Genomic DNA, 25222 nt, shown 5'->3' on the forward strand with positions numbered 1-25222 from the left:
ATAATTTTTTCAGGAGCTCAATATTTTCCCATGCTTATGGCATTTTGCTGCAGTCACAAATTGTCAAAATAGTTTTTCTAAAATCATGTCATTTCTCACAAAAATCCCACAAAATTTGTTGAAATTATACAAAAAAATTGTCGCAAAATGTTGAAATTCTGAAGTGAAGATCCTGGAAGGACGGGAATGTGTTATTTAATGCATGGATGTTGTTTGTGCCTTACATACTGTTTGTGTATATATACGTTTTATAAATCAGTACAAACTATAGCACAATAATGCTAAAATTGCTCCTTTTTCCCCACCCAAAATCTGCCGCCCACTTCATATCAAATTTATCTGTATTTGGCTACTGAGCAAAAATTAGTTTGAAACCAATGCATTAAAATATTTTAACTTCACATCATAGGTTTAAAAGTACAAGTTCATTAAAGGCCCAAAACTCAAGTTTTGTATTAAAAAAGCTGAACAATCCATCAAAGTAAATGCCAACGACTAAAGTTCAAAAAACAACTAACAAAGCATTTAAATCTGTGGTAACTTTAAAGTCAGATTTTTCTTAAAAATAATAAAATAAAAAAATAACCATAACTAATCTATTGTAACACATTTAGAAAGAGACTGATTCGGATAAAAGCTTTAAACTTGTCGTCCATATTTCAGATTTCACACACTTCCCTCTGTGACTTACCTGAAACAAGGGAGAGAAATTATGGTTTCATAAAATCTCCATGTGGCAATAAGGTCTTCCCTGATTGGATTGGTGGAATAATAACGCCACGCAGACTTGGAACAAGAATTCAGAAGAAAAGACAGAGTCACTGTGAATTCTGTGGCCATATTAGGAGCAAAGCAGTCTGAAAACAAACTCCTATGAAATCAAATGTAAATAAGATGTTAGGTGGTGCCTCACCTGAATGAGCCCAGCAGCTGGATGTCTGCGCTTCTCAAAGTGCTTCTGTCTGTGCTGTTCCTGGACCTTCAAAGCCAAACCTGACCCAAGAATACCCTGCAGAGCAAATCTACTGTCAGATCACAAAGGAGAGGGGAATTTAAAGGGAAAATTTAAGTATCCACACCATGAAAACAAAGGACAAGCCTCTCTGTTAAGTGAATATCATCAGCTAAATGTAATGGAAACTTTAGGTTTGACTTAGTTTGAGAGATAATGGGGCTTTTCTGGTGGGTTATCGGTACCCTCTAGTGGCTTTAGTGATCATGAAATTAACAACGTAGAAATGGAGTTGATACTAAAATAGAGGCTCTGATTCTCTGTTTAGAAATTTCCCAAATTTTGACTAGTATGTTAAATGAAAGTTTTCTTCATTCAAACAAGGTTCCTGAAAAACCATACAGCTGCTATCCAGAGTTTCTGAGAGAACGTCTCAATGTCTCGCCCTCAACAGCTCTACTTTTGTGCACGCACATTGCAAAACATGACAAAATCACATAACTATAAAAACGACACATTTATTGTTAGAGTGCCATAACTTTTGATTGAAACATGTTTATTACCTGTCCATGAGAAATGTTGCCAAATCCTGGTTTGTTAGGTATCCTTTTAAAAGCAGCAAGTCCCTCCCCCTTTAAAAAGCTGCTCTGAGATAAATTCTGTTGCGGTCACGAAGACGTTTATCCACAAGCTTTGTACCAGGATTTTTATTTTCTTTTTTAGTAGAAGCTTTATACGTTGACAATCGTGGAATGAGTAACTTTGATTTCTCTGCTGCTCAGAGTGATTCCTGTTTGAGACGCACGGCCTCGTTTCCGTGCACAGTTTACGCAGCACGCGCATTCACTTTGATTGACAGTCCTCACTCCAGGAAGTCAGCGATCGTTTTCATTAGTATAGGGGTCTATAGGACGAAGGCAGGACTTATATACATTGATGTATATGAATGACCATCGGCAGTAGACCATAGTAAAAAACTAGTTAGGTGCTTTTTTCGCATATCAAAAGAATCAGAAACTCCGGATATCAGCTTTAACTTACTATACGATTAAAAAAGAAGACAAAATAAAACTTTGCTTGAACTATTCCCCAATTTTGTTTGAGTTTTTCCATTTGCCCGTCAGTTTTACTCTTTAGTGTTTTGTTTCTTTTTTATCTATTCTATGAAAACTGGCTTTTAAACTTCCCGAAATCGAGCCAAACATGCCTAATACGGTTGAGTTAACTATTGTAACTCATATATTTCTCCACTGTATGTGTGCCAAACGCAAATGCCAAAATCACGTAAAAAATAGCACAAGATTTGATGTCAATCACTTCGCTAAAGTTGCTACAAATTATACCACCTGTTTTTCAGTGGAAATGCTTGATATTGTCCCACAACATGTTGGTGAGGGTTTAGTCTGTGTCGTGTAGCTATTTCCATTTCAGGAGATGTATAATTCACAATGACAGGCTCCATTGGACTCAATAAATCATCTCAATAAAACATTACTGAAACTAACCAAAATCCAATATCTAACCATCAAGAAGATTTAAATCAATCATGAATCTAAAGTAACCTCATTTCTGGCATGGATCATGAAAGTCATCAATGGCCTGCAACATGATATTTTTGGGGCAATTATGAGTTGTAAATCACTGACTCCTAAACATTAATTTACAACGGTCGTTGGTTTTGTTGGTTCTGATTTGAGTTGGGATCACATGATGCCACAGTGCACGAGGTTGTTTACTCACTGCAGGCAAAGCGAAGAAAGACACTCCTATCAGGGCGAAGGTACCAGCTAACAGTCTTCCTGCCCAGGTCTTTGGGGTCTTATCCCCATAGCCAATAGTCGTCAGAGTGATCTGGAAACAAGAAATAACAGGTTATAGAGTCCTTGAACTTCTTCACATCATTATTTATGCCCTTGATTGAACAGGAGGCTTCTATCGTGAACTTTGTGGGTAAACGTTGCCCTGTATTTATCGATTGAAGGACAAAAAAAGTGTTTCCCTGAGTTGGAAAGTCACCAAAAACAACAAAAAAGGACAAACAGTTGGTGACTGCTGAACATGATTATAAAGGAGTTCTTGGCAGAGAAGATGCTCGAGTTTGCAAAGTTTGAACTTGGCCTTTTGCCTGACGGTCCTTCACCCTAATGAGGCCACGCTGCAAGAAACAAAGCTGAAGAAGAAACTAACAGTATGTGTATAAGTGTATAACTTCCTCTATAGGTATTCTATGATACCAAAAGGTTAATAGTTTCTGGTAAAATATCCCATATTTGGATAATGTATCAACAACATCTGACCAATCAGTTTACTCCATACGTACCAGCCCCCACCACAGAGCATCGGCATAGGTGTCAAAGTCCTGCGTTCTGGCCTGAGCTGTTGGGTCCTCGTTGTCAGAAACATCCACGGACACATCGTCCTTCTCCACCAGATAAACCAGGAAGGACGCCAAGATCAGAGACAGGAAACCAATGTACCAGGCTGTGATCAGCTCCTGCACAAACACGGGTACGAAACAGTTTCTGTCAGAACACGTGATGCAAGATTTTATTGAGATGCAACAATTTCAAAAAATACACACATGATATAAAACTCTCTTCTGGTCAGTTCTGGTAAAACTGCCCTAAACAGTAGAAATGTCACAGTATTGACAATATCACACATGATACCACGGTAGAACAAGTGCCTCGATATCACTGTGGTTATGTCACAATATAAAATAATGAGCCGTTGCGCTAAAAACAAGTTTTGGTTTGGCTGTAGCGGACCGTTTCAGAGTAAACTACAAGTACCATAGGTCATCATAGGTTACAGGCAGTTAAGCTAATGGCGTGTGACAGTGCGAGCACGTAGTGGGAAAGGAAACAAACGGAGGAGTTTGAAGAACCTGTGCATGATGCAGTGGCTACAAGTCTGAGGTGTGGAAACATTTTGGTTTCACTGCATCGACAAACCATAAAGGAGAAAAGGTGGACAATATGTAAACACAGCAAGTGTACCATGTGCTACTCTTCCGGAAATACGAGCAACATGACAGTCACTTAACAACCGGCATCCAGGAAAGTTTAAGGATTTGAGTCAAACAAACAAACCAGTCTGGTCAAAAAACTCTCAGGGAAGTATACAAGATACGTTGCACAGTTACGGCTTTAAAAATTTAGTGGATAGTTTAAACAAAGTGTCTATAGTTCCGGACCCGGACCTCAGAGAAATCTGACTATTGTTCTGGCACTTCCTGTGCGCATGGACATTTTCTACATAACCATAATGTGCCTCAGTTTCATCACCATGTTAGAATAGCTGAGTGGTCTAAGGTGCTAGACTTAAGGACGTTTCTTTCTGCTGATGTGGGTTCGAATTCCACTTTTTTTTTCTTTTTTTTCTTTCATTTTACCATATATAACACGGCAAATTCCACTTTTAAAAATACATATACGAAAAAAGAAACACTTGAGGGTATTTCCTAGATTAGGGTTAGGGATAGGGATAGAGTTAGGGTCAAGGCTAAAATAAAACTGACAAAACTATAGCTCGAAGGACACGGATCCGGCAGTGACAGAATTACCGGCATTCGGCTTACTGCGCATGCGGACGCATGTGTACAGGATGTGCCAGAATTATAGTCAGGATTATCTGAGTTCTGGGTCTGGACCAATAGCAACAGCCTACTTTAAATGCTCAGAGATCACTCCTAGCCTCAAATGTTGACTTGTTCATCTTTCTCTAGAAAAACCTCAAATTATTATAAACACAGAATAAGGCACTTTGCACTACTTTGATTTCCTTAGCTGTTTTTATTTCTATTATCATTTAATGTATTGTTACTAAACAGTTTCTATAGCTGTTTTGCCTTTACGAGTGTTTCTGACTCTGAAACTATTATCGTATCGTGAGGTTACTACCATAATTATACCGAACTTTGAGATTTAGATATGGTTACACCCTAATAAATACATGATTTGTAATTACATAACTTTCTCCTGCTCCAGATATCATTGTACACTGATAGCACACACAAAGGCCTCTGCCTCAGGAGGCTCTGCTATGTGATGACTACCGCTATCAGCAACATACATAACACTGATAGGGCTTTTCCACCAAGAGCACAGGGTTTTCCTTTGGAGCTATAGTTGGAGCTAGAGCTAATCCTGTTTAGCTGACGAACCGGCTCCGCCCACTTTCCCCTGAACCTCTTCAGACACCCACAGTACCAGGAAACATTGTTCTCCTCTTCTGACCACTGCTCTGTCTTCTTAGACTCACTTTGGACTCACTTTTAAATGTTTTTTTGTCGGATTTGCTCTCAGCCGCTCGCCAGTTTAAAAAACGGCTGCTTTTCGTTTTTTTGGAGAACTGTTGATAACCAGCTCCACTTCAGAGCCGAGCTGTAGCCCAGAAGCTGGTTTTTGGCTCTGAGAGCTGGAGCTAAGTTGGTGGAAACAGAATGGCTCGGAGCCAAAACACGAGCTAGCTCCAAGTTAGCTCCAGCTCCTACCCGGTGGAAAAGCGGTATAAGAGCACTGAACAGCAGCAGATTCACCGAGGTACACACACTGAAATCTGGTTAACCTCTGAATCTCAGACCAGTCAGTTTACCACAAAACCCTTTGACATATTTTTTTTTTTTTAAACCAAATATTAGGACAAACAAGGAAAGTATAGCTTAACCCGTTCCTGTCATTCTTACCTTACTGTGTGCGTAAATTGCAGAGCCCAGTAACTTCCAGGTTCCTCCTCTCCGGTCCATGCGCAGCATTCGCAGGATTTGCAGGAAGCGCAAGCTGCGCAGGGACGTCGCCAGGACATTCCCCTGGTTACGAACCGCCACCACCGGCACCGAGGCAATCAGCACAAAGATGTCTGGGATTAAAAAAAGAGCGAAGCCAAAACTATTTTCATACGACACCTTCTCTATCAATTAAAACTTAAATGAGTCTGACCTAATGTGCTGATGAAGTTTGCCAAATGAAGTGAGTAACAGCTGCAGATAAAGGATGTGATTGAATGTAGATATGAAAAGATTTACTGTAGGTTCTGAGAGAGCAGGATTGAGTTTAAATAAAAGTGCTTAGTTTATTTCAAATGTGTTCATTTTACATAAAATGATAAAAAGTAGTAAATAAAAGGCTCTTATCCCTTCCCTGTTTTCTTGATATCTTATGAAGTATTTGGACTGTGCTGATAATTACACAGGTAGAAAGGGATTATGTAGATCTGCTTTACGTCATCCTTTCTATACGAAATGACTTTGAAGCTTATTTCATGAATACGCATTTTTTCCCCCTCCTGTGTATTCTATCCATAACTACAGCAGGAAAAAATGTCCACAGGCCAACTGTCTGTCAACTTGTTGTTCCCACTGTTTCTTATTGATGACCCAATCAGTAACGCGAGATACGGGCTGATGGGTTTCACAAGGAATAGAGTTTAAATCCCTTGGGAAATATGGAAATCCCCCCAAGCTGGCAACACTGAGCCACTTCTGGTGATATTAATAGTTCATATCTCAGACTAAGCTTTACTGGGGGTGGGGGGGGGGGGGTTGACTAGAGGTGCAGAGCAGGATTTTTACAGATGTCAGAGGACTGTATTAACGACATTAACCATGTTGGCTTTTTTCTTTTATTCTATGTATTATATCGTTGGTTAAGAACGTCTCAAAACAAATATTAACTAAGCAGCTTGTAGGGCTGAGCGATATATCGTGATTCATGATAAGTCGAGCTTTCTATTTTGGCGATATAGAAAATGACATCATGTATTTAATTTTATTCATAGAGCGTGTCCGTCTTCACAATTTTTCCATATTTTTTAGATACATGTTTTATAGCTTATTTTGTATTAAAATACACGTTTTATGAGTTGCTGCTTTTGTTACTTCTCAGAACAACATGAAACGCACCGTTAGATGGATTTCTGAGTGCGTCTTAACCCAGACTTTCATCTAACCAAGCCTCACTTCAGAACTCACTCACACGTGCTTTCCTTAATAGGAGAGAAAGCCAAATATGGCACATATTATGCAGCTGTTTGTTAATAATTGTGCATTTGTGGCATTTTGCATCAGTAAATTTAACACAGGATTGTCTTTCTGGTAAAACTTTGAGTTAAAAATATCAAGGTTTATATTGTATATCGCAATTTTGAGAAAAAATATCGAGATATGAGTTTTGGTCCATATCACCCAGCCCTAACAGCTATAAATATGATCAGAGTACCATACTTACACCCCTTATTTGAATGGTTTTACTGATCTTTTTTATTTTAAAGCAGGGGTGTGAAACTCATTTTAGTTTAAGGGCCAAATATAAAGATATTTGATCTTAACTAAGCCGCAGATTTTATTTGGAAATAGAATAAATTAACCATTATTTTGCTCGAGTTTGCACTTCCATGTCAAAATAATAGATAAAATATGTACATCACTGATAATATCAAAGCAATAAGTGACAGATATCACTACCTGCAGGATCTTCACTTTCAATTTATTTGATTTTGTCGCCAATTCTTAATGAAATTTGGGGAAATTTGGGGAAAAAATTTGAAGAAAATTGCGGGATTTTGGAAAAATTTAAAGTTCTTTTAACACTTTGAGATGAAAAATGACTGCCATCATGCAATATAAGCATGGGTGAAAATGTAAGCCCTCCTAATATTGTGGAGTTTAATTGAATTTGTGTATTATTTTGGAGATATCTACAACTGAATTATTTAATAATTTATACAATATTTCATGTTTTTTCTGTCTTTTCTTTTTTTTTACTTCCTCCTGGGGCCTGAATTGGATAGTCTAAAGCAGGGGTTCCCATTTGGGGTCGTTAGACACTGGGATAGGGTCGCCAGATGCCTTCAAGAAACTAAAAATACTTTTTCATCAATTAGAGTCCATTTTTACTCACCGACACCACTTTGTCCTCGCACACTGTTTGATTCGTTGTTCTTACCTAGAATACACAGAGGTTTGCGGGCAAACTTGAGTCTTCCCCTCCATCCTTTGTAGCGACAGCAGCAGCCTGCAGCCCAGATCCTCAACCCAAACTCTGCTCCGAAGATAAAGATGGCAAAGGTTTCCTGGGACACAGAAGATGGACAAGCTACAATTTTATCTTTACTGTATTTTTGCCTTTGTGTCAACACAGTTATCCATGCATGTGTACCTAGGCTACAATGTTAACTCCTCCATCAAAATGACAACAAGCTTTTTGATGATGTTAAGTACAAATCTGTTTATAATTGTTATATTCTTTACGGCCTTTGTTTTTTTAACTTGATGCATTTAGGTTAAACTCAGATTTGTGCCAAAAATTAAACCAACAAATAGTTTATTTTACAAAGCTATGTGTTTTTGCCAGTGATTACTTTAACTGCGAGAGTTAACCCAACTTATAACAATGCAAGTCATGAAAAGTACATTCATGAGTAGGCAAAGGGGTCAATGACGTGACACCTAAATATTCTGTCTAACTGCATTTATTTTGTATGTTAAGGTTTCATTTATTCAGACAACTGTTTTTCAGGAAATTTGCTTTGATCTCCGGACATATTTTGACCGTCAACCGCCAGTCTTCTTCAGAGGCGTCTGCTGATTGCTATTACGTTTCCTTGACTTTCGCGTAATAGTTCCATCAAGTTCTATTTGTCTTCTTTTTGAACATGTTAAGGTTTCATTTATTCAGAAAACAGTTTTTCAGGAAATGTACTTTGATCTCCTGACATGTTTTGAGTGTCAGTCTGCCAGGAAACATCAAAGTGATCAGCAGACGCCTCTGAAGAAGACTGGCAATTGGAATAAAATATGCATTTCTTTTAGTTAAATAAAAGGTTTAAATGCATAAAAACATACCAAAAATGTAGTACCAGTAACTTAGTATAAATGTGCTCACTTTTATTATTATTATTATTATTTTTTATGTTACTTACCACATTACTTTATTATTATTTTCTAATCTTTAAAATGACTCTAAATCTATTCAAATTTATTTTCTGCTCTATTTTAATTATATTATCATTCTGTGAAAGTCTTCAAAGTATTTCTAAATTTATTTCCATCATAATATTCAGGCAAATCTTGCCCCATGATGCCCATTTTATGAAACATCATGCGGTGACATCGTGACCCAAATAACTGACCCAAAATACATTTCATGATATTTCAGCCTGATCCATTCCTGCCTAGATATTTAAAAGACTTAAATCACAAAATCATTGTTAAAAAAAAAACACAAAATTAAAATGAAGTGAACATTTGGATCGATAAAAGATGCTTTAAAGGAAAGAAGAATGATCAATGTTGCTGTGATCTCACCAGAACAACCAGCCAGTGTGCAGACACATTTTCGTGCTCCTTGAATGTTGTCAGTACGGCTAGAATCAAACAGCCCAGAACGATTAGAAACCTGCAGACACACACAATAGCAATGATAAGAAAGAGCAGAAAATAAACAATCAAGTATGAACCAAAGTGAAGGTGCAGTGTTCCATTATTGACACTAGAGGGCAGTAAATCTTTCTTTGATCAGGGAAAAATAGAAAACCCTCAGCATCATTTCTGGAGAGTTGGAGGAGAATAACTCCAACTTTTTTGGGTACTCATTGGCCCCGAAATAATACTGACAAATAACACATTTTTAAATGTATTAAACTAACTGAGAACAAGTAACATTATATTTCATAATAAATCAAAAACTAAATTAAACCACCAGTAATCACCTGCATAAAAAAACAAATACAGGAAATAAAGAAACGTTGATTACAATCTGGGACAAAAAGCAACAACACAACAACTTAAAGAAAACAAGGAAATTCATAGTTTGTATGACATTAACTAACAGGGAACAAGTAACATCATGTTTCATAATGCAAGTAACATATTTCATAAATAATTAAAAACTAAAAAACTAAACTAAACTAAACTAATTACCTGCATGAAAAAACAAAACAAAAAACATGTAAAAATGATTAATTCATTTTTTAACTATTGAAAGTTTGTTTTTTTGTTCCGTTCCTGGTAAAGTGCATGCCGACGTAAATCATTATTTTAGCACTTTAGTTTCACGTTCATATCTAATGCAGTCTAATAATTTCATGCAAAAAATCGATTTAATTGATTAACCAAATTTGTAGATAAAAACGTTTTTTATTTTGCAAATTCGAGTTGAAAAAAAATATATATATATTATATATATATATATATATATATATATATATATATATATATATATATATATATATAATAATAATATTTTTATTTATTTTATTATTTTTTTCCCACCACATTTTTTTTTGGAGTTTTTCGCATTCCGATGTGAGCCAGACCCCCTTTTTTGTTTACATGTGTTTACCCTTTGAGTAGACCATATGTGTGCCACAGGCATGTTTCATTTTTTGCTAAGGAAAGAGTTTATTATTTTTTTAATCGTAATGTTATACGTTATAAAATATGTAGTTATCTGATTTCTTAATAAGAAAATTTAAGCTACTGTGAAGTTGCTGTTGCACTTTTGTTTAAACTTGGATTAAAGCTTGAAATAGTTGAATGACAGAGCCTCATTTACTTTTTATTTTGGGATTGTTCTATGCATTTTAACTCTTGAGGACAATCACAGCAATAAAGTTGCACTTTTGACAAATTATATGATGTCTGCAGTTATTTTTAAGTACATTGAAAAAAATAAAATAAAATCGAATATCAAATCGAAACTCAAATTTTTCTATGAAAAATCGAAAAAAAAATTTTAGGCAAAATTGCCCAGCCCTACTTTGTGGAAAATAAATGAAGTTTCAGTTGTGCAAGATTTGGTCTCTTGCTTTTTTAAGTTTAGACATGAGATGTTTACTATATGCAAGGGAACCGTGGCAAGATTTATTACCAAAAATAAACGTGGGAGGTGAAAGTAACTAGTAACTTTTACTTTGAGTACTATTTAATTGAGTTACTCTTTACTTGTACTTGAGTATTTTATGTACAACTTACTTGTACTTAATAACTTATGATATACTTTCAATCAATTATCAGGACTTTTACTTGTGTAGGATATATCAGCACTTACTAAAGTTCAATTACAATTAGGTTCTTAATTACTAAAGTTAAACTAAAAATCAATCAATTAATTACTGTGCCTGAAATAAATAACCAAATAAAAGTTAACATTACTCTTCTGTTAGCATCTCTTGTGATAGCGGGTCCTAAATCACCTGAAAAATACAATAAAAACAAATATCTATCATCTAATTTCTTTCCTATCTATTGGTTTCCTTGTTAGGCTTCAGAATCAATGAAATATAGGTTTTAATATTTTTGGTGTGAGCGTCTGAGCCTTTTTCGTGTCACTACAACCCTTGATTTCAATTTCTTTTTAAATGGTAAAATGTGGGAAAGCTTGATATAAAACATGTTTTAATAATTTTCAACTACACAAAGTATGTGTAGAACTGTACATAAAAATCTAGCACGGTTTCCCAGTTTTGCGTTCAATTATAATAGACAATTTTTAATGAAGTCAAATATCTGAACTCAATTACAATGTAATTATGATTACAACATTTTTTTAAATATTATTAATTATGCCATAATTATAATTAATTATCACTTACGTCATTACAATTATAATTGACCCCAATCCTGCCTATTACTGGGATGTAATGTTGTATCTATTCTATTACAGGTTAATCTAAGAATTGTAAGATGTGAGTAAAAACAACTAATGAATAGAAGCATATGCATCACTTGTGTTAATTAAAGAGTTTTTTGTTGCTCTGGTGATGAATCCAAAGAGAAGCATTGTCCGTCACATGGTCACAGTGTTATTACATTAAGCAGGGGAAGATAACAAACGCGATGCCTCACTTCCAATGTATACGAGTGCAGCGATCACAGCTGATAGCTTTACACTTGTGCAACGTGAAGCGTTTTAAAAGCAAGTGGCTCCCTCTTCAATTTATCACAAGTAGTTTTCATCAGAGGAAACCGTAACAAAACAACACTTCAAACGCCTCACAAATGTTGTTCATACATGCACGTCTGATCAGGTAGCAACATTGTTTCAGAACATAACACACATGTTGGATCAGCCAGCCAATAGACAACCTCACACACCATAAAGCAACATCACCTGCAGCGAATGCAGAAATGTACCAGCCCAGTCTCACAGAGGTTGGGAAACTGTCAATAAAATCACAAAACTTTTTCATGTAATTTTTTAAGCGTGACACAAATTTGCATGTTTTTTAGAGATGTGAATCTTTGGATGTCTCACGATTCGATCCCGATTCTTAGATTCACGATTCGATTCATAATCAATTCTCGTTTTAACCAATACTCGATTCAATCGATTCTCAATTCAAAAATTGATACAATGCATAGTGTGTTAAGGCAAATTTTGACATCAAAGCAATACAGTTTACGATTATTTGAAATACACTGATTCCAATGATGTAATCACACAAAGGCAAAACTAAGATCAAAGTTAACATTTATTTATGCTAAACAAATAAAAAGTTTAAGTTGGGGTCGATGTAGTTTCCTGTTGGGATCGTGTCATACTGTAAAGGTCTGGGTGAGTTTGTGTGTTTTGACCTATCACTGTTGCCGTAGTAGTCGGAAGTCGCCATCTTGAAAGCTCATGGCCCATGGCCTACTAGTCTCTACGAAGTTTGTGTATTTTCGGCTTGAAAAAACATATGCTTGTGACTACGTTTAAGTGTACTGTTTTATAACACTCCTAAGATTGTGTTTATGAAAGTTAAGCATAAACGGTGTGTCATATAAATCACCGCCGATCGCGGTAAATGTTAGCATGAGCATATATATATATTATCAATTTTTTAAGTTTATGAAGAATTCTGGATGATTAGAATCCTGATTCCTATGTGAATCGATTTTTTCCCCCACCCCTAATGTTTTTCATGCTGTACGACACAAACCTGTGTGGAGCTGCTTTGCAAACCGTTGTATGTCATTTATATTTATCATCTTAACCACAGCTCTAACCCTAACTTAAAAATAACCTAAACTCTGAATGAAACGTTGTATTATGCTGTAACCTGTAATAGTGCATTCACATGAAATAGTATGAAAAGATTAGAGTATGCGAAAAATAACCGGATGTATACTATATTGGGATATTTGTATGTATGGTGGGCACATTAGTCATACTCAACTGAACTACAGCTGAAGAAGAAGAGGAAGAGGAAGAGGAAGGAGAGGAAGAGGAAGAGGAAGAGGAAGAGGAAGAGGAAGAGGAAGAGGAAGAGGAAGAGGAAGAGGAAGAGGAAGAGGAAGAGGAAGAGGAAGAGGAAGAAGAAGAAGAAGAAGAAGAAGAAGAAGAAGAAGAAGAAGAAGAAACCTTACGGTCCACATCGTCTTTACTTCCTCATATTTTGGGAGAATCAGACAGTGAGAGCCACACTGTCTCCAAAGTACAGATACTAACACTCCATGTCGTCTCACCTCATAAGTTTTCTAAATTGTACCAAATGAAAGAGAAAATGAGTATAAACAGAAGGCTTAACACATTTGTATCACATGCATGAATGTGTCTTAAAACCATTCATAAGGAAATGCTGTATTTGCCAAAGTATCTCCTTTTTGAGGGCCGATATCTATATTTAGCCGTTTTTGTATCTGAACCTAAATGGATGCACACATAGAAATTTTAAAACCACCTTACAGTAGAGCGCGCTATGGCAGCCTGGATTCATACACTGTGTTATGATTGATGATACTGAGCAACCCTGAATAAACCAAGCCATTGGTGGGACCACATAACCATATCACTAATTACCATTTAACCAGCACTGTGTGACCAAAGTGCTCCACCATCAGCCACTGGGAAATACGACTATTGTTCTATGGCTGCGGTTAAGGACCTCTGATGTGTCATCAGCAGCAAAAAGTGTGAGTTTTATAAATGGTTTTATTTGTTGTCGTGCTCATGGGGGCAAATGTTTAAACAGTGTGTGTGTGTGTGTGTGTGTGTGTGTGTGTGTGTGTGTGATCTCAATTCATGTCAACATTTTGAATAATGACCTTTGAACATTATTACAAAGGGTTTTGTCTGTTTTTGGTGTCATTTTGTTGTAGTTTTCTGTTTTATTGCTGTTATTTTCTCTCATTTTGCGAGTTTATATTGTTGTCTATTGTTATGCTGCAAAGAAGTGGAACAAACTGCCAGCAGAGCTAAAGTTAAAGGCAGCTTTATTCTCTACTGGGTGTGATTGAGAGGGAGATTTCTCATCATGTTATTGTTGATTTCATGTTTTGACTGCTGATTTTATCATTTTTATTTTTCTAATTCTTGTTTGCACATGCCGTTGAAGGTCAAAACTACATCCAGTGCAATATTTTTTACTGCTAATTTTAAATGTTTTTACTGCTGATTTTAAATGTTTTTACTGCTGATTTTAATGATTTTTAAGCTGTTGAATGTTTTTTGTTGTAAAGCACATTGAATTGCCTTAATTGTGTCTTGTGTTTTTGTCTTGTCATTTTATGTGTTTAAGAAGTTATTCTGTGCATTTTCCTGTCACTTTTTGTTGTGTTATGAGTCATTTTGTCTATATTTCTTGAAATTTCATGTTTTTGGAGTCATTTTTGTATATATTTCTCATTTTGTGTTTTTGCAGTTGTTTTGTTAATTTCTCTGCCAATGTGTATATTTTTCTCTCATTTTGTGTTTTTTGTTGTTGTCATTTTGCGTGTTTTTAGACTAGTGTTTTTTGTTGTTGTCATTTTGATTGTTTTTAGTGTAGATTTGGTGTCATTTTGTACATTTTCCTGCAGTCATCTTTGTTTGTTTTTGTTGTTTTGTGTGTTATGAGTCACTTTGTGTGCATGTATATATTGTAATTTTATGTTTTTGAAGTAATTTTTGTGTTTATTTGGTATAATTTTGTATGTTTGCAGTTGTTTGGAATATGTCTCTGCCATTGTGTTTGATTTTCCACTCATTTTGTGTTTTTTTTATGTCATTTTGTGAGGATTGCTCGTAGCCTCCATGCCACCAGTTGCCAACATCTGCATTAGCACGTAAATATCAAATAGTTGCCTAAAGTGATGCTCATAAAGTGGTTACACTTCTTTGGAAAAACTCCACCCATCCCTCCTCAAACTCCTGCATCTTTTATGACTTTTGTTTTTCCATTAGGCAACGTTGACATATCCAAAGAGTTCCTAAAGTGCTGCACAAACATAACAGCATCAATATTTTACAGCAAAACAGCCCTTTGAGTTTTACATATTAAACCGGAAGACATTTTGTGGGGTGATAGACCAGCAGCTGCGGCTTTGAAATTGATCATTTCAAATAATGTTTGCCACATCAGGCTTTCTGAATGTGTGAGTTCTTGTTCAAAGTTGTCCAGAGGACGGAGTAAATCCAGAAGCGAGGGGCCGTCATCGATATTAACTCAATAGCATTCAACCAATACCGATCTGGAACACAGTTGGCTTCCTATATGACTTCAAACGGTTAGCTCAATAAAGGCACACAGAGCGATGATGGAGGATGTCAGCGCTGACACATCAAAAAGAAGCTGGACAGAATTAAGAGAACTGTTAAGGACAATATTTAGAGCTACAGATACAAATCAGAGGCAAAACTAAAGTGTGAGTGAGATCATATTCATTCAAATTATTGGCAATACAGATCAAAAACACAAATTTAATTTCATTTAAAGGCAAAACGTTATGGATTGTCCTGTTTAGCATTAACTAAGATGACTAGTAATTGAATAATAGGGTCGTTCCTTGTCATTTCAGCAAATTTTCTGTACATCCCAAGTACTTCGGTCTTAAAAAACTTTGAATTTTTTTTTTTACCAATTCATCCTTTATTATTCAATAGGTAAACTGTAATTTTTTAGTTTGATCAGATGAATACTTTTTGAGAAATGTACAATTCAGTGATGTGGGGTATGTGTTGATTTCTGCGCGTCCTTATTTTTCTTCCATGTTCAGCTTCCAATATCTGAGGAACTACATGACATATGAAACTGAAATTTGGCATACTAATACAACTCCACCTACTCTCTGGGAATATACAAAACAATCTGCTGTACATCCTATCTGGTGGACATGCCAGCGCCTCAAAATTGGAAAAAAAGTTTGTCGGGGTTTGGGGCTGGAACATGTTTGGGCCTTCAGTCAACAATTTAGCATATGCTTCAGCCAACTGTAATTTGATCATCTTTGACTGTTTAAATCACTAATGATTAGTCACATATATGCATTGGTTCTTGTGTGACAGTTTCTTGAAATTTGAATTTTTTTTGTTGTTGTTTTTTTTTACTATTTTCATTGGATAATAACTGCATGTGGGAATGTAAGAAACAATCTGATTTCTGTTTTAATTTGTAGTATAAAAATGACTTCCTTGGGATATAAAACAATTTTTCTTCATGAGAGTTCTTCAACCCAACTTTGGGTTTGTTTCATCTCTTGGGGATATAGAAAATCCTTTACACGAGTCCATATCTGTATCTGCGTCTTATAATCATTCATTGTTTATTCGTTTTCCTAATAATTCACTCAATTGTCAATATCTTGAAAAGTATGAATCTGATGAAACAAAACATTTACAGTGTACCTAGTGAATAATCATGGAACAATTGTTAAAAAATAAATAAATCAGAATTTGGTAACACTTTAGTTTAGGGAACACCTATTAAACATGAATTAGTTGCTTATTAGTAGTGATGTAACAATTAATCATAAGGCAGTTAAAAATCGATTCATAGGTATCACGATTGACATCGATACTTTGAAAATTGAATCGCAGTACTTTTTTTAAACAGCAGAGGGCGCTCTATATTTATCCCTTCTCTTGTCCAGCAGTGTACCGGCGGGCGGAATCTGCTACTATTTTCTTTTTGGCCGCCTTCTACTCTTACATGTTAATGTTACATGTTAATAAATTATTCCTTGCCCCTTTAGCACCGAAAGAATATCTGTAATATTACGTGAATATCTGTAAAAGTCGCGTTTTTCTATTAGCCCTGTCTGCTAGCATAGCATCTCTTCTTCACTGCTACATTAGCTGCATGCCAATCGACCACTGGGTTACCAGCGCCCTCTGCTGGTTTAAACAAATATTTGACGTAAATCAGTGCACGGTGACGGTTTTTTTTCTTTAAAAGTCCAATTGTTAAGGCACAAAATACATTTTCAGTTGCACTTAAAAAAAACAAAAAAACTATTATGCAGTTTTGTATTGTTTACTATAGAACCAGAATTGAAATTAATAAGCTTCTTCTTCATTTGTATTATTCCTTTATTTATTTCATTCAAGATTTATTTTTAGTTAAATTGCATTGTTTTGAATAGTTTATCAAGGGATTCTTTTGACAATTAAAAATAAAAGGAAAATAATACAGTATTTTCTATTTTTTTCCCCCAAAAAAGAAAGGAATATTTTTCAGTCATCATTTGTCTACAGTCCCATTTTGTAAAATAAATCGTGAGAGAATCGTATCGTGAACCCAGTATCGTGAATCGAATTGTATCGAGAGTTGAGTGAATCGTTACATCCCTACTTATTAGCATGGAAATTAGTAACATATTCACTCTTAATTAGTCATTATTAAGTATTTATTAATGACTTATTCTGCATGGCCTTATCATACAACCAGTAAGCCATTAACTAAGTGTTTTCCCTCAATAACCTCAGAATTATTACTTAGTAGTTATAAAGGAAGTTGTTGTATATTAATTACAATCTCAACATGATGCTTGGACTGCGACTGCCATTAAGTGTATAATAAAGCTTTAATAACAATAAGGCATTAATAAGTACTTAATGATGAGTAACTAAAAGCCAATATGTTACTAATGCTAATAAACATCTAATTAATGGTTAGTAGGTTTTCCCTAAACTAAAGCGTGACCCAGAATTTTTTTAGACTGAAGTGCGTGGGCGTGGAATGACCCAATAATATTTTACACGACTGACCAATTCAAGTAATAAAAAGAGTGGAAGAAATAAGAAAACTGAAGAAAAACAACTCATATCTCATAGGTCATATCAATCATTCCAACACGAGGACGTGACTTTCCATTTCTATTCCGTTTAAAAACACGTAGTCAAGGCATTGCTGCATGAGCTGGAGCCACATTATCATCAGTAGGTCTGGTGCTAAAGTGGAACGTGTGATGCGGTTTGACACACTCCGCTCCCTCACGGCTGGACAGGTAAATGATGCATGGAATCCAATCTCTGTGGCTGGCTGGTGATTGGCAATTAGGCCTTTTTTTTTTTTTTCTGAGCGGTAGAGCCACAAAAAAAAAGTGACTGAACCATTGCTGCTGTTTTTTTTAGATGAGATGAGCGAGTGCAGTAGCTCACAATAAGAGGTGTGAGGATTGTGCCACTGGAGCAGCCTTTTCAGGTTGGAATGACTCGAGCCTTTTATCCAAGTGTGAGCTTCGCACAGAGCTGCAGTGTAAATTGGTTTACTGCGATGGCATCGGTGAGAATAAGTGAGCATTTGCAACAACCCTGATAGGCGACAAAGCACCGGAATAACAAAGACATTCACACACAACTCACATGCATAACACACAAAATCACACTTCAACGCTAAACGTGTTAACACCTTATTGTCCGGTCCTTTGACACAAATATTAGACATCAGCCATCATGCAATGATAAGTCTGTGTGAACTAAGCTTATTTTTGTAAAGCAAGAGGGAGATTCTTTTAGATGGAAAGGGTGATCTCTGCATGATCAGCTGTGAGTGTTTCTGCTTTTAATCACAGTGGCCCCTATTTAAAGCAGCACAGCCCACACGGAACACCCAGAGGCAAAGGTGTGGACACATTAAGCATTTTCTCCCTGGAGGAGAGGCGGGGCTACCTTTGAGAACCCAACTCAGATGTATCAAATTCCCTGATTATTCAGCACTGCCTGAGTAAAGAGGTGCAAAGGGAGGCGATGGTTGTTTACAGAAGAAAAACTGTGCGCGTGGGGTCTGTGCGTGTCTTTCTGACTTGGTGCTACTTGGACACGAAGCCCGTTGACCGGTGCTCCCCGGAGCACGCTAATAAATATCTTTGATTTGTTGATCTATAAGGACTACACTATGGCTGCATCCAAATAGTCCCTCCTATCGCCTTTCCTATCCACTGTTCCTTCACCCCCGGAAGTGTTTAAGTGGTGGCCGTGATAAAGAACGTCCAAGTTTTCTTTAAGGTCAGGAAAAGAGGCTCGATGCTTCCTTTTTTACCTCCTTTAGCCTAGGAAACACTGATGCATCCTATACCAAAGGAGACAAGATAATGTTGACCCGCAATTCCTTGCGGCGACCACATTTAAAGGGAAACGCACACCCGAGTGCTCACGGAAACTCACGATGGTGGAGATCACGTAAGTTGCCAAAGCAATAATATGCCTTGAACAACTTTAAATAAATAATCTAAAACCCATATCTTAATATATGTAAGACATATCAGATTAGAAGTGACATAAAACAGACACTCTGTGGTTCAAGAAAAAGGGATCAGAGACATCTTTAGCCACAATATATTTCATTCAACATAATTCACATTTCTGAGTGGAAGGTGAGTGTGAGCAACCATTCTCTATGTGACATTCTTTTAGTTTCACTTTTGTTCCTTGTATCCTGGTAGCCTCTTTTCCTTTGATTTAAATTCAAACTGTGTGATTTTTTAGATTATATCAGGGGAAAGTGTTATAAATGTGCTTTAAGTACTCCATTTTCGAAAATTTGAATTTTTTTCACCACGGCAGACGTCATTAACATTCGCGGCCGTCAGATTACTACGTCACCTAGTGAAAGTGCGTCTGATTGTCAAAACAAACATGATGGCCTTTTCCTAACACCTTTCCTTTACCCCGTGACGTCATCCACGGGGTTATGGAAAAGTGGATAGGAAAGGAGATAGGAGGGACTAATCGGACGCAGCCTATGTCTTTGTCTGTGTTATGAAAACAATGTTAGTTATCGATCTCCTCCAGCAGCTTTAAAAATGTAACATTTACAATACTGACTTGAAAGCTAACTGGTGCTTTTGCTATAATTTCACAGAAATGCTGAAAAAACTGGTGTATGTTAGCAGATGTCCTAATTGGTGTATGGCTGTCATACCTTCTCCAGAACACCCTCAAACACAAAGCTTACTGTGTATTCAGAATAGGAACACAACAGAGGGAAATATCAACTTAGAATTTAATATAGGGATTAAGAAAGAAGCTAATGTAGCACATTGAGGTTTTCTGTGCCTGAAGACATAAAGCAGTAAAAACCTTGTTTTTTTTTTTTTAATTAAATCATGTTCTTTATAACCATCGATTTCTCATTTCATGGTCACCTATTGGAGGTCATGTGTATCAGTAATAATGAACAAAGGCCACCAGTTCAGCCTCCACCCTTTAAATGAATCTACTTCCCATCCAGGGGCCCAGCAGGGCGGAACCTCTGTTGGGCTTCATTCCCACTGCTGATATCACCCCTGAGGATTCCTAACAACCAATTTGCCTGCGAGATTCAGCTAACAGAGTGCAGACGATGCATTTCTGACAGTTAATTTACTCTGCGATATGCCAAACGTTGGTGGGAAAGGACAGCAGCGGCACAGCATTAATGACTTTGTTGACGAGGCTGAGATAAGAGGCAGTGATCTGCACACAGCAGAGAACAACGCTCTGAACAAGTCAAACAGACCCAACGTTAAGACTTCAAACGCTCTGAAAACTCACTGAAATATCTGTAGCCCAGCTCTAATACTTAGGAGACAAACAGCAAAGTGACATTTTAAACGATAACTGGCCACTGAAAACAAAAAAAAAAACACTTCATAATGGAATGTTTGCAAAGATCATATAAAATACCAAAGCAGAAATGGACAGCTTTTTATCACAGTGGGAGGCACAAAAAAGGGATTTTCTGATTTTCTGAGGGCCATGTTACCATAAATCATGTCAGCATTTAAAATAAAGACTAATTTCCCCCCCCAAAAAAAAAGAATGAAGAAAAAAGGAGAATAATGACCAATTTTGTTGTCATTTTGTGTGTTTCTCTGTTATTTTGTACGTTAGTAATCATTTTGTGTGTTTTTGAAGTTATTCTGTTTTTCTATCTTATTATTCTGTTTTGTTTTGTGAGCAATGAGTAACTTTGTGTTTTGTTTCATATAAATGTTTGTCATCATTTTAGTATCTGTGTGTTTTTGTTGTTGTTTTGTGTTTTGTTTTTAGTTATTCTGTATATATACATTGATGTCTTGAGTGTTATGGGTCATATTTTTGTGTTTGTTTTGTATACATGTTCGTAGTTATTTTTGTGCTATTTTGAAGTCATTTCATGTATTTCTGTTGTTTTGTGTGATATGAGTCATTTTTTGTGTATTTGTATTTGTGTTCCGTTTGGATATTTTACTGGTATTATTTAATCGGGGAAAATAATCAATTTAGCACAAAAAATAAGTAAACAGATGAGAAAAAAGAAGAAAAATGGAAAAAGGGGAAAAAAGAAAAAAAGTGGGGGAAAAAAAAAAATAAGAATACTGACCAATTTTGTTTCATTTTCTGTGTTCCTCTGTAATTTTTGTTGTTTTGTATGTTGAATGTATGAATAAGTTTGTTGTTTTGGAGTTATTTTGTATTTTTTTCATTTTTTCATTTTTGCCTTGAATATATTTTTGTAGTTATCATTGTGCCATTTTGTATTTTTAAGTATTTTTTTTGGGTATTTCATTATTTTTTGTGTTCATTTTGTATATTTCACTGGTAACCTTTGATATTAGTCAAAACAATGCTTGTAAATGTGATTATGTTCATTTCTGCAAAGAAAACACGAGTATCATCTTTCCTGCAGGTCCTTTTGACCCCGCTATGGCTTTTGCACTGGATTTGACATTATTTTGACGATTTGTGGGATGAAATATTTGCTTGTTCATTTATTTTGAAAGGACTGTAGGCTGCACCATGTCAGGACTTTGACTAAGACGCAACACTTGACCCCAGGGCTATACCTGTCTATGCTGACAGGTCAGATTTACCAGCGTCTGCAGTGATCCTGCCAAAGTACCTTGTGCACATTAACGTGTTTTTTTTTTTTTACCTCCAGCATTTCCCCCCAACCTGATGTCATTCCCCACCCACTGTTCAGCTGTGGGTTTTCAGGTAGTGATCTGGGACTTGCTGAGTGAGCAGAAGATTTGACCTGGTAAATCCTGACCTTTGTGTGTGTGTGTGTATGTGTAAAATCCCATTCCCACCATCCACAATCAGCAGCCTGACAGCTGACAGTGTCATTGATTTGCCAACATGTTAATGCCGATTCCTGCTGCTTAGCTGCTAATCAGAGGAATTTTAACAAGTTCACATTTTAAATCAGTTTGTACATTTGTTGGCGAGTTAATAAAAAGCTTATCACATTTAAATATAGCTCTGAAACCCAGATAATCCTGACAAACATGAGGTCTGGTGGCTGTAAAATGCTCTAATATTCAGTTTTTATTACTTGTATTTATTCCATTATTATGAATGATGGTGGATATATTAAAAAAAAAAAAAATTTTAATTTTAACATGAAAAAATATAGGAAAAAAGTCTGTTTTCTAGTTGACATGAATTTGAATTAACGTCTTCATTGATTCATTCATTTTTTTTTAATAACTCTTTTTATTGGAAGCAGTTTCACAGGGAACAATACAACACTGCAGAAGAAAAGAGAGAGAGAGAGAAAAACAGAGAACTTCCTTTTGTTTTTTTCATTGATTCATTTTTGAGTCCCCCCCCCCCCCCTCCCCCCCACCCCCCTATTTGGTTAATGACAATTTATTCAAACCATTTTTTTTTTAAACTTAACTACTCTTTTTTATTTAATTTTTTTGTTAAATGTATTTTTAGCTTTTATTTTAGACTCAATTTGACAAAATTCAAAAAGGAAAAAAAAACACCTAAAATGTACAATATGTTGTTCAAAGAAAGTATCATTAGATTCTTATTACTCACTAATATCAATCCTCATTGACCTTTTTCAACCTTATTGCTAATATTAAGCTATTTCTCGGTTAATGTTTAATTAATGCTAGGTTAATGCTAATGCTAGGTTAATGCAATTGCAAGGCTAATGCTAGGTTAGTGCTGATGCTAATGCTCGCTAATGCTAATTCTAGCTAATGCTAATTCTAGCTAAAGCTAATGCTAATGCTAGCTATTGCTAGCTAATGTTAATACTAAAGCTAATTAACGCTATTTAATGCTAATGCTAATTTATATTACAGTTCATTTAAAGGCACACCGCAGACTTTGAGTTGAGTTGACCCGTATGAGGTATTTTAAATGATTCCTCAGGCCAATATACAGCGGTTGACAGTATCAATGCTCGGAGCAGAGCTTCCCTCTTGAAATACCGACTATGTAAGTTTGGAAAGATGGACCAGGTCATGTGACCTGGAGAATGCCTGGAGAACGTATCACTTTACGACAATCACGTGACCATAGGCTTGGACATACTCATGGAGCTAAGGTTTTTGCTAGTATTTCTCCGCTTGATCGACTCATGGTCATGGCCCAAGGCAAGCAAAAAGTTGAAAACTGCTTCTGAGGAGGCTAAAAAGACACCGCCGACAAGCCTTCTGCCGGGTGCCGGACACCGCCCCGCACACGCCGGCTCGCCCGTCCCCTCTCCGCCCTGACCGCTGCGCTGACCCCCAGCAAAGGGGAACGACGATGGTGGCGAGGCCAGGGAGTAGGCAGGGAGCGCCACCGACGCTGCAAGGAGGGCCGAGCGCCAGGCCTCTGGCGGCGGGGAGAGGAAGGCGGCTGCTCCTCCAGCCGCGGCACGAGCCCAGCCCCGCTTTGCACCCCAGCCTGACCGGCCCAGCCCTTAGAGCCAATCCTTATCTTGAAGTTACAGGTCAACTGCTTTCTGCATACATTATCAAAAGACAAGGGAGGCTGGCCCGACTGACTGACTGTTGATTTTTGCTTGAATTTACTCTCATTTCATTTATTAGTTTTTTTAATTGTTTTCTTCTAAACGTATCGAATCTTGTATTCTGACAAAGACAGATAAATTGACACCTAAGATTTTCTTTTGTTTACTTCCACGTGACTGATGATTCACAAGGTTACACAGGAATGTTTGTCAATTTAATTGGATTCATTAGAGCCAATTACGGAGCCTTTCTCATTCAGGCACATAAAAAGCAACAGCAGCAAACTGATGGCGTCAGAGCAGCTCCCTTAATTAGTTAAAAGTAACTCATCCTCCTACAGGGACTACGCAGACTGCAAACGATGCACATTAGTGGAGAGTAGGACTCCGTCATTATTGGGTCATGAAGCTTTGCATTTCTGCTCTGAGCCAATCAGAAGCTCTCCTTCAGCTCTCTGCAGAGTCGTGGGACTGAGACTCAGAGGTTGGCGGTGGATCAATGTCAGCTGTGTCTTGTAATCTCTCCGTCTGTGTCTGCTCAATAAAGATTTATGGGAGTTCACTGGTCCTGTGTGTGATGTGAACAAGGACGACATTCAACTTCAAAGCCGTCTTTAGCTTTTCCCTTTGCATGTTGCTCTTGTTTCTGGTTTTACATCAGGTAATCCACACTGATCTGTGTGAAACCCTTCTATGACCATCATCTGCTGGTATACCTCTCATGTATTCTTTAGACAATTTGTCTTCTACAGCAGAGCGATGTGTCAAAATGTCAAAGAAATGATGAATGATGATGATTTTCTCTGAAAGTCTAAATATAAACAATGATTAATCTCCTGTTTCAGTGAGGTGTCCAAGTTTTTTTTTTCTTTAATTCTTGTGCAAAAAAAGAAATAAAACATGACAGACTTTAGTTAAGTGAAGCACTGTTTTCAAGATGTGAAGAGTAGTTTTGACAGGATTACTGACAGTGTTAAGGTGCATGAAGGAGTCTTCATCCTCTTGGTTTGCTCCGTTGTTCTTCAAGGGCATCTCTCACTCATTAATCAGGCTCTGTTCTGACAGCCTTCATAGTCATTGATAAGTTGAGGCTCGATGTCATACTACGTTTAGAATCTATTCACTGTTTCTGTTCATTTTGATGGGATAAAACTAGACGTACTTGACCCAATTTCAAAGCTGTGAGTTCTGGTGTTTGCCAAAAACCAGCCGACTGGTTGTATGAGGAAGGAAATGAAAATCTAATCTTACTTTAGTATTATTAATCAATAAAAATGTATTCATAAAGCACCCTGTGTTGATATAAAAACTGAATTTACTCTCCCACACATACAAGTATGTGTGTATATCCATGCTGGCCCTTAATGAACT

At 36.6% G+C, this 25222-nt stretch overlaps 1 protein-coding gene across 1 annotated transcript in view; it reads right to left on the reverse strand.

Annotated features, from left to right (window-relative positions):
- kcnq3 (potassium voltage-gated channel, KQT-like subfamily, member 3) overlaps positions 1-24883 on the reverse strand; it is a 39670-nt gene extending 14787 nt beyond the window's left edge. Inside the window, exons 1-10 of the mRNA XM_028473325.1 lie at positions 24817-24883; positions 23411-23799; positions 20498-20586; positions 9258-9348; positions 7897-8023; positions 5640-5812; positions 3273-3446; positions 2693-2803; positions 914-1009; positions 692-786 (exon numbers count right to left, since the gene is read on the reverse strand). Coding sequence (XP_028329126.1) covers positions 692-786; positions 914-1009; positions 2693-2803; positions 3273-3446; positions 5640-5812; positions 7897-8023; positions 9258-9348; positions 20498-20586; positions 23411-23799; positions 24817-24883 — 1412 coding nt within the window. The remainder of the gene's footprint in view (positions 1-691; positions 787-913; positions 1010-2692; positions 2804-3272; positions 3447-5639; positions 5813-7896; positions 8024-9257; positions 9349-20497; positions 20587-23410; positions 23800-24816) is intronic.
- Positions 24884-25222: the final 339 nt, after the last annotated feature.

The sequence above is a fragment of the Gouania willdenowi genome, chromosome 17, assembly GCF_900634775.1.
Source record: "Gouania willdenowi chromosome 17, fGouWil2.1, whole genome shotgun sequence".
In the NCBI taxonomy this organism is placed as follows: Eukaryota; Metazoa; Chordata; class Actinopteri; order Blenniiformes; family Gobiesocidae; genus Gouania; species Gouania willdenowi.